We start from the raw sequence: 15,065 nt of genomic DNA on the forward strand, positions 1-15,065 counted from the left end.
ATTTGACTCAATGTAGAGCCTCTTCACTATAATCATTAAGACTAGCATCCCTAAGAACCTTATAAGGAATTTCAGGAATGTTTAATGTCAAAAGTTCATAAGGCCTCCAAAGGAGGACCCAAAGTCTTATGATCTCACATTTAACAATTCCCACTGCACTCACTGCTCACTTGAGAATACCTAAAAATCCAGAAAACAAACTGTTCAATTGCTGGAGTTAGCCTATATGTACAGCTACCCTTATACTAACTACAGTGATTTTTTTTTCCTTCATGCAATTTGCCATAATTTCTGCTGACCATCAAGCCTCACCCATCTGGACTTGAGCACATTCATGCTTGCATACTGGGTATCCCCAAGCACAGGGGGTGAGAGCTGTCCACAAAGTCCATCTTCCATGCAGTCATATTTTGTGAAAGAAATATGACTGCGAATTAATATTTTGAGATCCAAGGTTTACTTTCATAAAGCTGTTTCCATACTACATTCTACTAGCTGTTTGGAGATATTACACAATGTAATACACTCCAAGCTATTTGAAGGAGGAAGATATGACTATGTATATATATATATATATATATATATATATATATATATATATATATATATATATATATATATATATATATATATATATATATATATATATGTGTGTACATGTATATTACAATTTACGCAGAATCTCCTATGATCTGAACTAAACTATAAAGAAATGTGATGTCTGGCCATTATCACCAAAATGAATGCCCTCTGCTCCCTCTCTCTTGCCAGGCAGATTGAATTATTTACTTGCTCTTTTCACTTTTTCTTTTCCACATGTCCTATGCAAGTTAAGTCAGCATGAACCCTGTTATCAGGCTTATCTGCATTTCACAGTCCTTGGTGTGACCGAAGAAAGTGCTCTTGTAGAATACAAGTGGCTACATACTCAAGGATGTCTATAATTCAGCCTGCCTCAACTTCATAACAGGAGCAGCACAGAAAATACATATAAAAATCCATTTCAAAGAGACGGACACACATTACACAGCCACATAAAAGTATAACCTGTTCACCAATATGCAATACTTTGTCCCGTCATCAGCATCCAAGCAATAAGAGTATGTGGCATAGGTCCTAACTTGCCCTCCACTGGATAAGTGACTAATCACTGTAGGAGACATTATTTCCCTTCCCATGAAGGCGCACCTGTGGCAATGGCTACTATATTTTTCATCTAGTGGTTGAATGCCCACATCGGGCTGTCTCTATACCACCACCCCGTCCAACAGTATGTGGCACTGGACAGTCCCAGGATAAGCATACTCATACCCCTGCCAGCTTTAACTGATGCCCAAGCTTCTAATCCGACTTGGATCACCCGTGCCATATTCAGGGTTTTTAATCTCGTCACCAATCATGACAACTGCAGTCTCTGATGTCTGAATACAACACTGCTCTCTGTCTCTCTCCCTCAGCTCACTCCACAGCAACACAACCCCATTCTAAAAGCCATTTTAACTCTGAATTAAACCCTCCTCCTTTTTCCATAGACCACACACAAGCCCTTCCTCACTTCCCTCCTCATCAATTGCACAAACCCTCACATTGTCACTGAAAATACAATAAGTGCACACCCATGTCACTCCACTGCACATCTTTCTTTCTGAGTATACATGCCCAACAACTCTGGCCTTGTTCGTAATCCAGCCATCATTCTTCTTACAGTGATAGCAACACTTCTCTGTGAATAATCATGCACACACAATCATTTAACCTTTATTTTCTCCACAAGAATTCCACAATTCTCTGTAGTATTCTAAATGTGGTTTTATCAGCATATTTTGTAGTGACAAAACACCAGTCTCTCCTCATCTGTATATGTACCACATAACCTAATATACTACTGATCTTTAGCACATTATATCCTCCACAACAGTGGTCTCAAACCTTTTTTTTGCACCAAGGACCAGTTTCATGCAAGACAATTTTCCATGGACCAGCCATCCCTGTTGTAAAAAAATAAAAGTATAATTAAAGTGCATAATGAATACAACTCACCACAATGAAGAATCAGTGGGAGCCCTGAGCTTGTTCCCTGCAACAAGAGGTTGCCAGAGATTGCCCTCTCTCTTCACTCTCTCTCCGTCTCTCATGCACGCACACACAGTCGGTTTTGCTTTCATGAAAGCATACACTCTCACACGCAGACAAACACACACAGAGTCTGTCCTGCTTTCATGCACACATTTACTCATACACGCAGACAAAAACATATATGCACGCGCGCACACACTTTTTTCCATTTAATTTATTTTTATTTTATACTCACTTAACAGCAAAAGTGCTGCTTAGTGAGTGTAAAATAATGGCTCAATCAATCTCACCGTTCACACTCTCATACACCTTGCATGCATTCACTCACACATGCAGACAGAAACAGACAGACAGACAGACAGACAGACAGACACACACACACACACACACACACACACACACACACACACACACACACACACACTGACTTTTTTGTTTCACTCCCTGCCTAAAAGTTTCTGTGCGGCTCAGTGGTTGGGGATGACTGCTCCACAACATGATGAATGACTAGACTTAAGAAAAGGAATGTTCTACCATATTTTTTGTGTATTCATAACAATGCCTTGTTGACTCTTCAGCTGAACTGCAAATCAATGACAAATTAGTTGACAATGGAAAAACAAATACAAATCCCCTTCCTACGCACCTTATGTCATCCCCAGAATACAGTTCCATAATCCAAAGGTAGCAGTTTTAAATTTTGAGACCTATCAGTGTGACACTAAATGCACAGAAAATGAAGAGTTAAACATGCTAAGTGCCAAGATTGTTGCATCTCAAGAGTATTCCCTGTTCTCTGAGATGGCAGCACTGTTTGTGTGTGCATGTGTGTGCGTGTATTTACATCTCACACACACACACACACACACACACACACACACACACACACACACACACACACACACTGCGATTATCAATTTTTTTGCTATTCTGTGCCTTACAATTACAACAGGGAGACAAATCCAAAATGCCATCTCTACACACTCTTCTACTTTTACTGTGCAGTCTGTGTTCTTTCTTCTCTAACCACTGTACAAATCATGACTTCATAAGTAAAAACACTTATCCTGCTCTTCACCTGTTATGTCAGCTACAGATAAGCTAAACATGACCACCTTTAAAAGAGGGATAGGCACCATTTCATTTACTTTCTTCTTGTTTGGCTACTGTTCCACGTTACCAATTTATGTCATACTAATTTTCACCACCCAACCAACCTTATTACCATGCTACCAACACTTTCCTGATGTCAATGCAATTTCATGCACACAACTTAACTGTATTCTGAAATTTAGTGTTACACATCTGCCTTCCACAATAAGTATTCAATATGCTGATTGTCTGCAATAGTTTTTATTCCACACTATCTATCCACTTTCTCTTTCTTAAACTAAGGCCCTTAAACTAGTGGCTCTTCTTACTGCTCAACCTACAGCTAAAAATGGTATATTTTTTATTTATGACAAGCAAGAGCTCCTGCTCCTGGAAGGTTGTTAGGAGCACCATTGTGCTTTGGAAAGACACAATACCTACCTTAATGGCATTAAAAATCACTCACCACATAGTTCTCAATTGTTCCTGATTTTCAGGGAAATCTCTGATTTTACTTTTTCTTTTTAACTTAATATTTGCTATTTGTTAATTAGGTTAGTACTACTAGGTACTGCCTATTTTTAAGGAGACAATTTAGTATTCATATCGAATAGTGATCTAGGGGAAATTTGGTTAGGATACTGTGAAATTCCCCAATTCATTTTAATAAGTGCCACTAAAACTAATGTCTTTCGGCTTTTCCCGGTTAGGGGTCACCACAGCAGAACTCCTGTCCGCTAATGATTGGCAGTGGATTTTTTACAGTGCTGAGTTGCCAGCCTGATGCCCAACCTTCAAAGGCGGCACACCCATTCACGCACGCACCTACCTGCATGTCTTTAAACATCACTCGATTGCGGGAAGGACATGCAGACTCCACAGAGAAGGCGCTCCAGCCAAGAATGCCACTGAATCTTTTAATTTCACCTGACTTACCACCAGCTAAGGAAAAAAGAACCCTCAATTTAACATCTCATCTGAGGGACAGCACCTTAAGTAGCACAGCACCTGCTTTAAATCAAACTACAGCATAAATAACAGAAAATGAATGGCAAGCATATGGTTTGGGGATAGAACTCTCAGCCTTCTGATCATGCTGCCATTCAAAAGTGAGCATTGCTAGTAGAAGAGCCACTAATTCCTTGTTTTGACCAAACTGTCCTAAACTTAATGCAAGCAACACTAAAAAGTGAAGTATACCACACAGCTTTAGAATTCTAACAAAACCACTACTTCACAATCAAAACATAACAATACAGTGAATTTATCACATTCATTTCTTCAGCTAATTATACACATGCTGCTGCCATTATCAGATTTTAACCATTAGCAGAACATGCCAACAGATTTACCATGCTGCAAACTTATTACCTAATTTTACAAAACACTACATAAAACATTGTGAACTACTTCCATCTGCTTTAGTAGTAAGAGTATCAGTTCCAAAATTTCCATTATCATATACATGGCGACTTAATAAATATTAGCATGCTATTACGCAAGAAAGCCTTGTACACTCTCAATGGAACCTGTGCTTAACCAGTTATTTTCAAATCAAGAAAAAATATGCCTCATTATTAGCTACCACCTCCTCCATTTTGTCTTACCTTCCAGAAGTGTTAACAGGACATCCAAAATGAAGTTACAAGTAACAAACATCTTGCCAAGTGGCAGCCATATCTACTTAATATGAAGAAAACCATGTATGCCTTGCTTATTTTAACAAATAGTGACCCTCTTTTTCATATGTACCACTATTTGGATTTCTCCATGATACAGATATGATAGTATTCAAACAAAAAAGGAGTCAAATAGCACACGATGTGCCAAGCTGATTACCCACCTGTGAGAAAAAGTAGACCTATGCCAGCAGAAAGCAAACTGAAGCATGAGGTGTGATACTGATTTTGAAAAGGTTCAAAGTAACCATTTGTCACTTAACTTGCAAATGAAAAAATTAAAACATGTATTACAAAATACTGTGCAGTCTTGTTAATACTACTGAAATTATGAAGATATCTGACTTTTTTCAGTTGATATGAACTACCTATTTTTAGCATTAGCAATACTTCACACAAAATCAGTCACTACCAATTTTAACTTACTACAAATTAAACACTCTATCAATATGATGTCTAACCCTTCATCTCCAACAAAGGCATAATGATTGCAAATCATGTGTCCTTAGCCTACCTTTAGCATCAGTCCATCCATTCTTATGTCAAGATGTTCATCCTTTTTTGAAATGTCGTTTAGCTTGTACAAGGCCATAAACTGCTCCACACTTTGGGTAAGATCCAGCACAAACTGATTTAACCACAGTATGCTCCTCGAATCCAGAACAAACTGGAGTGTATTCAGCTGGACATAAATGTTAGGACATGGTACTGTGCAGGAAACAAAATCACACAGTTAATAAGACAGATAATTTACTCCATCTGGTTAACCTTGAAATGAACAAAGCAATTCTGTGATCTACTCCCAAATAAAATGATCAGAAAATAATTAAAAAAACATTCTAAAGGTAAATATAACTACTGCAGTATGCATGTTTACAATGAATAAAGCAATGCACTTACTATGCAGTACTGAAACAGGTTATAATACACATTTAAACTAAAAATGTCTTCTTATGTCTGGACAAAATTACAAAAACCTAAAAATGTTATTAATGAGGGAGTCATAACAGAGTGAGCTAATGGAAAACACATATACAACACAGTGAACAGCAGATTAAAAATTAATAAAGATAGAAATACAGAAAATATCAAATAAAAAGGGAGAGTGAATTAGCACTTGCCATATAAAACACATCAGAAAAGTAAGGAGTTGAAAACAGGAACAGAAGACGGATTTTTAAAGAAACAGATAGAAAAGATGCAAATTAAATGTTAAGGAAACGAAATTCCCAATCAATATATGATAAGGAGACTGCAGAAGTCAGAATGTGGAAGCAAGAAAGTGTGAAGACCCTACTGTAAAATGAGCAAGGAAAACAACAGCAGGGAAAGGTGAAGCAACAAAAGATGTAAACTACCACCTATATTTAAATGAAAGACTATCAAGAATTTAACATATGAAGCTGGAAGTATCCAGTGATTAGTAAACAATGAACAATGTAACACAAGAATGCAATCAGCAGCAGTAAAACAAAAAAATATATCAAGTACCAGCCCATTCTGATAAATGACAGGTCTATAAAGTATAATGGTGCTGCCAACCACTAATCAATGAAAAGAATACTACTGTGGGAGTACACATAACATAGTGCCAGCACCCATCTGTCCTTTCCCAGACATGTCATTTACAAATACATAACTATCATTCTCTGGTTTCCTAAAAATGCCAACTAAAACTGAACCAGGATCCTGCCCTTCAACCCAGTGTATTATCTACAATTAAATCAGAATTCAACTGCTCTTCTAGTCATAGCAGTATCAGGTACAACTGAAACAGCGTTATTCTATACTTTCCCAAACACTTCAGGCACAACTGCACCACTATCCTACTGTTCCTCCCAAGTACGTCTCGTACTACTGCGCAGTATTCATCTAACCTTCCCCAAGCATACCACATACAAATTCACAAGTATCCTTCTAGCTCACTTCAATATATCTTTTACAACAGCTGAAGTATCATTCTGTGGGTTCTTAACTTATTCTACCAGCTAGGAATACGCTGAGTTATCACTACTGTACAAGCAAAGTATACTTCATCAGACTTTAAAGTGATTTGGTCATAAAAAATACCCTACCTTTTTACTACATCAGGGAATGCATGAAGTGTCACCAGCATTTTCACAGCACTGGGAAAGGTGTCTGGCAGCTGATTTTGTCAGTGGAAAAGCTTTTTATATCAGCACTTTCCCTGTGATCATGCCACTGAGCTTAAAAGTAAACTTTGACCTCAGTGACATCATGGTAGTGAAAGCGTGAAGTACATCCAAATACTTCAATAGGTACTGCCTACAGTGTTGTCAGGCTGGACCACACTAGACCTGAGTAGATAAAGTTTACAAAGCTTTTATTTTAAAAAATGACCAAATAAATGCTAAATTAGAACAATGCAATGCACTGAGATACTTAACTCACTAGATGCCGCGATGCACCCAAGTTCATGACCAAATCACTTTAAGACTTACCGTCATGATTGGTTGGGTAGACACAAACATACACCAGGGTTATCATGCAAGACCTTCTTGATTTGTGAGGGAAGCACTACTGATTGCTTGTAAAGGATGGTATATTCTTAAAGGTGTTTATGGCTAGGTATCTAGTGGTTCCAGTCATCTCTCGCCCAGGTATGTCATGAACAACCACACTGGTAGCTTTCAGTCTTTCCACAATGACATGACATACAGCAACAGCATTCTATCTTTATGATATGATATGACATGACACAACCGAACCACAGTCATGTCGCCTACAACAATACTCCTGTCTTTTGTCAGGCATTTCATGTAAAATGGAAACTATATGCTTGTATCCTTCCCCAAGCAGTTCAGTTACAGCAATATCATGTCTTCTGTTCTTTTGCACAAATGTATTCTGTAACTCACTCAACAATCTTCAGTTTCCTCTAGGCATGTCAAACATACTGCATCCTTACATAGGCATTTCACATTCAACTGCATCAGTAACCTAACTTTCACAGGAATGTCACATGCAACTATACTAGCACCTTTCTCTCTTTCCCCAGGCATGTCACACAGAACTAGACCAGAATCTTTTTGTCTTTTATCAAATGCATCATGCATCATTCTACCCTTGCAAAAAAGGAATTATGATTCCCTTCAGCTGTATAGTTTGATGTATGTTATTTTCTGACCGAGACATGAGTGTTAGGCACATAATGGAGAAGTATGTCCATATGACAGGGAGAAGGTTGGATATAATCAACATTTGAAAGAAAAGAACTGCTAGGCTTGCATCCCTGCCCAGTTTTTGAACTTCCTAGGTACAAAGCAGATGGCACATATTCCTGATTTAACACTCATGTACTTGTAAACTTGTACTCCATTATATTTACTGTACTAAGGCAGGACAAATGTTCTAAGCCCTCATCATGTTCTCTACAAACAGTGTTTTCTTTTTTCTTTTGTGATTTTTGCTCCCCACCTGAAGGCCATCAATTGCCTTCCAATCTATCTTGGGCCCAACAGTTCCCTGTCAGTGACCACCACCACCAACTGACATGGAGATCCTCCAGAAGGGCCTAAATGAGACTGATGCATGGTGTCAAAGCCATGGTCTCAAGCTAAATGCAAAAAAATGCGTAGTAATCCCCTTTGGAAAAAACAGAGTACCCACAAACTACAACATAGGAGGTAATCCCCTGAAATCTGAAGAAGAAATAAGGGATCTAGGGACCCAAGTAGATAGTCAGCTTAACTATGTTGCCATAGTGGTTAGAAAATCCTTCTATGTGACCCATCTGATCACGAAAGGGTTTGCATCAAGATCTAAGGATGTAATGGTGCCCCTCTACTCTTCCCTCATCAGACCCATTATTGAGTACAATGCACCAATTGGAATGTACCTAGCTAGACCTCTCCAGCAGCTGGAGAGACCACATAGGTACCTAACCAAGAGGATTACTGGCCTCAAACAGTTGCCCTATGCAGCACGATTAAAAAAGCTAAGACTGTTCTCTGTTGCGTACCGCTTTCTCAGAGGTGATCTCTGTCACATGTACAGAGCCATGTCCAACCCAGAATTGTTGAACATGCTCCATCTTAGCAAAACCAAATCTACTCGAGCTACACACTCTAGGGATATAAACCTCAACACAACAATGAAAAGAACATGCTGGAGGGATAGATTCCCTTCGTAGAGACTTCCCTTACTATGGAACAGGGTCCCGATCTACATAAGACAGAGCCCCTCACTATCACTCTTCAAGAGGAACCTTCATGAGTGGATGGGTAAACAGAAAGTTCACAACGGGGATCACACCAACAGCACTACTAGATAGGGGCCAAGGGTCTAGGGAATTACTAAAGGGGCGGTGAATACCGCACAGTGTGGCTGGGCTAATATATGCCTTCGGGCAGATAGCCCAGTACCAACCTATGAACCTATAAGAGTTGAGTAGACTGATATGTCATTCAGAAAGTTATGAAGGTTGTTGAATCCCAGTGATTTGTAGGCCATAAAGCCTTCCATGCAGTCTTCTGCCCACCAAAGGGTTTGGTAAACCCTCTGTACTGGGTGTTTTGGAAAAACAGCTCAAAGGTCTACAGGAGACAGTAGATATTGCCACTGACTCTCCCCCACCCAGTCATAAAGCTTACTTAATGTCTCATAGGTTCATAGGTGGGTACTAGGCTATCTACCCAAAGGCATTTATAAGCCTAGCCAGAATGTGTTGGCTTTCGCCGCCCCCTTAGATTAGTTCCCTGCACCTCTGTCCAGCAGAGCGCTGAAGTGATCCCCGAGGTAAACTTTCCGTTTCCCATGCACTCATCAAGGTTTCTTTTGAAGAGTGTTAGTGAGGAGCTCTGCCTAATGTAGAATGGGATCTTGTTCCAAAGCATGGGAAGTCTCTGGGACCGGACTCTATCCCTCCAGCACGTCCTATTTATTGTTGTGGTGAGGTTTAGATCCCTATAGCGTGTGGCTCGAGGGGATAAGGTTTTCTTTAGGTGGAGCATGTCCATCAATCCTGGGTAGGACATGGCCTTGTATGTCAGGCAGAGATCACCTCTGAGTAGGCAGTATCCAACAGAGTACAACTGTAGTTTATTCAGTCAAGCTGCATAGGGAATCTGTTTGAGGCCATTGATCCTCTTGGTGAGGTACTTCTGTGGTCTTTCCAGCTGTTGCAGGTGTCCTGTAAGGTACATCCCAAATGAGGCGTTTACTCTAAGATGGGTCTGATGAGTGATGAGTAAAGGGGCACAATGACCTCTTTTGATCTGGATGCAAACCCTTTTGTGATTAGGTGGGCCACGTAGAAGGATTTTCTAACCACTTTGGCAATGTGATTTATCAAAGGTGAGATTACTATCTACTTGGGTCCCCAGATCCCTTATTACGTCTTCCATATTTAGGGGGCTACCACCTATGTGGTAGTTTGTGGGTACTTTGTTTTTTCCAAAGGGGATGACTATGCACTTTTTGGCATTTAGCTTGAGGCCATGATTTTGACACCAGGTATCCATCTCAGTGAGACACTTTTGGAGGATGTCTGTGTCAGCCGGAGAGTCATTTATAGCCCCAAGTTTGCAGTTGTCTGCTAACTTGGTCAGCCATAGTCCTCCTGTGCTTGCTTGTACCTCTGAGAAGTATATGCCGAACAGGAGGGGTCCTAGGACTGAGCCCTGGGGAACGCCACTTGTAACCGGTTTAGAGTCGGACCTAGCTCCTGCAACTCTCACAATGTGGGTTCTGTCCATGAGCCAGTTGGCAACCCATCTTGTGATGTAGGGGTTTATGTTCAGGCTGGTGAGCTTGTCTATAATACCAGAATGGGGAATGGTGTCAAAGGCCTTAGCAAGGTCTAGACAGGCTGTGTGTACCACCTTTCCCTCGTCTATAGTCTTGGTAACTGTCTCAAAGAAGTCTACCAGGTTTAGGAGGCATGATCTGCCCTTAAAGCCAAACTGGGTAGGGTCCAGTGTTTGGAGGTTCCCAATGTTTATGTTAATGAGTTCCATGATGATGCGCTCCATAGCCTTGAAGACCAAGCTAGTTAGGCTTATAGGGCGATAGTTCCCGGGGACTGTTGTGGCTCCACCTTTGTGGAGTGGAATAACCGTTGCTGTGTGCCACTCTATGGGTATGTAGCCTGTGGAGAGGCTGAGTCTGAACAGTGTGTTTAGGTGAGGGGTTAGTTAGTCTTTGAGCTCATGTAGGACGCAGCCTGGGACACCATCCGGTCCCATTGATGTTGTGTTTTTGACTTTGGAGAGGGCTGTTTTAACCTGAGTGTCTGTGATTTTAGGGATTCTACATTCTTTTGGTATGGTTAGGGGCCCTTTTGGGGGTGAGAGGGGGGTGAAGTTTGAGCTGAACCTGTCTGCCAGGATGTTGCTGATATCGGTTGGTTCAGTGTATTTTGTGCCATTATGCACTAACTCTGAGCAGATCTGAGCATTGCCACTTAGATTCTTGACATAGCTAAAGAATGCCTTGTGGTTATCTTTGGAGTCCTTGGCAATTTTTCTTTCAAAGCTCGCCTTGGATGATTTTATGAGGGATCGTAGTTTCTTGCTGATACTGATCAGGGATGTCTTCCCTTCTTGGGATTTTACTCTTTTCTGTACTAGTTTCCTCCTTCTATTGTATAGCTTGTTTATGGTAGGAGTCCACCAGACTGGTTTCCTTTTCTTGGAGGAGTGAGTCCTGGTTTTGCTTGGGAAGGCATGATCCATGCATTCTTGTAGCTGCCCGTAGAATGCATTAGTAAAGGATTTTGCAGCTTGGACAGTGTTATCCTTCAGCATGGGGGCTTTGAAACTTTCCACCTAGGTCTTAAGTAACGTGAAGTTTGCTTTTGAAAACTTTTTCACGGTGGCTTTCTTGTCCGGGGGTGGGGGAGGAATATGAATATCCAAAGTGTTTTGTTTATGGTCAGATCTAACCAGCGAGGGGATGACCTCTGGTGTGGAACACCGGTCGCCCATCTTGGTGATGACCAGGTCTAATATGTTGTCACCTCTGGTGGGAGTGTTGACCAGTTGAACCAGGGCGTTTGAGTTTATAAATTCTAGGAAAAGTTGGGCAAGGGAGTTAGTACTTGAGTAGTTCTCCCAGTTAATGTTTGGGTAATTGAAATCACCCAATATTAGGGTGTTTGGTAGGACCTTTATGTTTCCCAGTGTTTCCAGAAACACAGAATGGGGGTCCTGGGACATGGTGGGTGATCTGTAGCAAGCTACAGTTTGAATAGCAGTTTTGCCCATTGTTAGTTGCACGCGGATGATCTCTGAAGCATCATGCTGTGCCACTAACCTGGAGGTGTGGGTATCCTTGATGAATATGGATACGCCTCTACCTTTTAGGTTCATAGGTTCATACTAGGCTATCTTCCCTGGGGTAATTATAAGCCTAGCCCGATTCTGTATGGCTTACGCCACCCCTTGATTTGAGTATACTGTGCCCTTTTTAAGGTTTAGTTTACTGTGCCTCTGTCTAATAGTGACATGGGAGTAATCCCTGGGACAAACCTACGATCCCCCATCCACCTATCGAAATTCTTCTTGAAGAGATTCAGTGAGGTGCTCTACCTCACATGAACTGGAATTCTATTCCAGAGCGAAGGGAGCCTCTGGGTTATGAACCTGTCCCTCCAGCAAGATCTATTTATTTCTGTGCTGAGGTTCGAGTCCCTCGAGCGTGTGGCTCTAAGTGATTTAGATTTATTGAGGTGGAGCATGTCCATTAATTCTGGATTTGACGTAGCTTTGTTTGTCAGGCATAGATCGCCTTGAAGTAGGTGGTATGCAACTGAGTAGAGCTGGAGTTTTTTTAACCGAGCAGCATATGGCATCTGTTTGAGACCCTTGATCCTCTTGGTGAGATACTTTTGGGGTCTTTCTAATTGTTGCAGGTGTCGGGTAAGGTACATCCCAAAAGAGGCATTGTATTCTATGATGGGCCTGATGAGGGATGAATAAAGGGGCATGATTACCTCTCTTGATCTAGATGGAAACCCTTCGTGATGAGATGGGCTATGTAGAAGGTCTTTCTAACCACTTTGGCAATGTGGTTTTCAAAGGAGAGATTGCTATCAACTTGGGTCCCCAGGTCCCTAATAACTTTCTCTGTACTTAATGGGTTTCCGCTTATGTGGTAATTTGTGGGCACATTGTTTTTGCCAAAGGGTATGACTATACATTTTTTGGCATTTAGCTTTAAACCATGGCGCTGGCACCAGTTATCTGTCTCTGTGAGACCTTTTTGAAGGATGTTTGTGTCAGCTGGAGAGTCGATTATGGCGCCCAGTTTGCAGTCGTCTGCGAACTTGGTGAGCCATAGTCCTCCCACGTTTGCCTGTACCTCGGAAAAGTATATACCAAACAAGAGTGGTCCCAGGACAGAACCCTGTGGGACGCCACTTGTGACCGGTTTCGAGTCTGACATGGCTCCAGCAACTCTCACTCTGTGGGTTCTGTCTTTGAGCCAGTTTGTAACTCATCTTATGACATAGGGGTTTATATTTAAGCTGGATAGCTTATCTATGATGCCCGAGTGGGGTATTGTGTCAAATGCCTTTGCAAGGTCCAGACAGGCTGTGTGGACTACCTTCCCTTCATCTATGGCTTTGGTGACTGTTTCAAAGAAGTCAACCAGGTTCAAAAGGCAGGATCTGCCCTTGACAAAGCCGAACTGGTTAGGATCTAGTGTCTGTAGGTCCCCAATGTCTTTGTTTATGAGCTCCATGATGATCCTCTCCATAGCCTTGCAGACTAAGCTAGTCAGGCTTATGGGGCGATAGTTTCCAGGGTCCGTAGAGGCTCCACCTTTGTGGAGTGGGACCACTGTTGCTGTATGCCATTCTGCGGGCACATATCCTGTAGTGAGGCTGAGATTGTATAGCTGTTTTATTTGAGGGATTAGTTCCTCTTAGAGTTCATGTAGGATGCAACCTGGGACGCCATCTGGTCCCATGGAAGCAGTGTTTTTTTGCTTTGGAGAGGGCAGCCTTCACCTGAGCATCAGAGATGTTTGGGAGGCAGCCCTCTGCCGGGATAGATACTTGCTCTTTTGGGGGGGAGGGGGTGGAGAAGTTTGCACTGAACCTGTATGCCAGGATATTGGCGATGTCTGTGGGTTCAGTGTATTTTTTGTCATTTAGAATCAACTCAGAACAAGTCTTGGAGTTGCATCCCAGGTTCTTAACATAACTGAAAATAGCCTTATGATTGTCTTTGGTGTCCTGTGCAATTTTTCTCTCGAAGCTGGCCTTGTTGGATTTTATGAGGGATCGTAATTTTTTTGCTAGTACTGATCAGAGATGCCTTCCCTATTAGGGATTTTGCTCTATCATGTAGTAGCTTCCTCCTTCTGTTGTACAGTTTATTTATGGCAGGGGTCCACCAGACTGGACGCCTGCCTTTGGATGATTGGGTCTTGGTTTTGTTTGGGATAGCATGATCCATGCATTCCTGGAAATGTCCGTAGAATGCATTTATATAGGATTCTGCAGTATGGGCCGTAGTTTCCACTGGCCCTGGGGCCTTGAAGGATTCCACTTCGGTTTTGAGAAATGTGAAGTTCGTTTTTGAGAAGTTTTTCACTGTGGTTTTCTGGGATGGGGGTGGGGTCGGGATGTGGACATCCAGTGAAATTAATTTATGGTCTGATCTTACCAATGAGGGATATACTTCTGGTGTGGAGCATAGAGTCCCCATGTTGGTAATGATCAGGTCTAGTATGTTGTCCCCTCTTGTGGGAGTGGTGACTAGTTGTTCCATAGCATTTGAGTTTATAATTTCCAGGAACCTTTGGGCTAAGGTGCTGGGGCTTGAGTAGTGCTCCCAGTCAATGTTTGGGTAGTTGAAGTCACCCAATATAATGGTGTTCGGAGAGATCTTCATGTTCTCCAATGTTTTCAGGAAAGCCGAGTGGGATTCCTGACTTTGAGAGGGTGGTCTGTAGGATGCTATAAACTGAAAAGCAGTCTTGCCCACTGTTAGTTGCACATGGATAGTCTCCGATACTTCTATTTTGTATTTCTGTTTGGGTTCTGTGGCCGAAATGTATGGTATGAGTTGTAGCCTGGTAATGCTGGGGTGCTCTCTGGAGCCTTAAACCAGGTTTCTGTTACTGCACATATATCGATTTTCTCCACACTTGAGGAGTGCCTCGAGTGCGTGCATTTTGAGGTTTAGACTTCTGGCATTGAGTAGCATTACCCTCAGTTTTTTGTTACTTGTGCTATTTACGGTGGTG

General features: G+C 41.6%; 1 protein-coding gene across 1 annotated transcript in view; it reads right to left on the reverse strand.

Moving 5' to 3' along the window:
• UHRF1BP1L (UHRF1 binding protein 1 like) overlaps positions 1 to 15,065 on the reverse strand; it is a 2,202,923-nt gene that overhangs the window by 623,923 nt on the left and 1,563,935 nt on the right. The window contains exon 13 of the mRNA XM_044087916.1: positions 5,362 to 5,555. Coding sequence (XP_043943851.1) covers positions 5,362 to 5,555 — 194 coding nt within the window. The remainder of the gene's footprint in view (positions 1 to 5,361; positions 5,556 to 15,065) is intronic.

Source organism: Protopterus annectens, chromosome 11.part0 (assembly GCF_019279795.1).
Source record: "Protopterus annectens isolate FY-2018-M chromosome 11.part0, PAN1.0, whole genome shotgun sequence".
Taxonomy (NCBI): Eukaryota; Metazoa; Chordata; order Ceratodontiformes; family Protopteridae; genus Protopterus; species Protopterus annectens.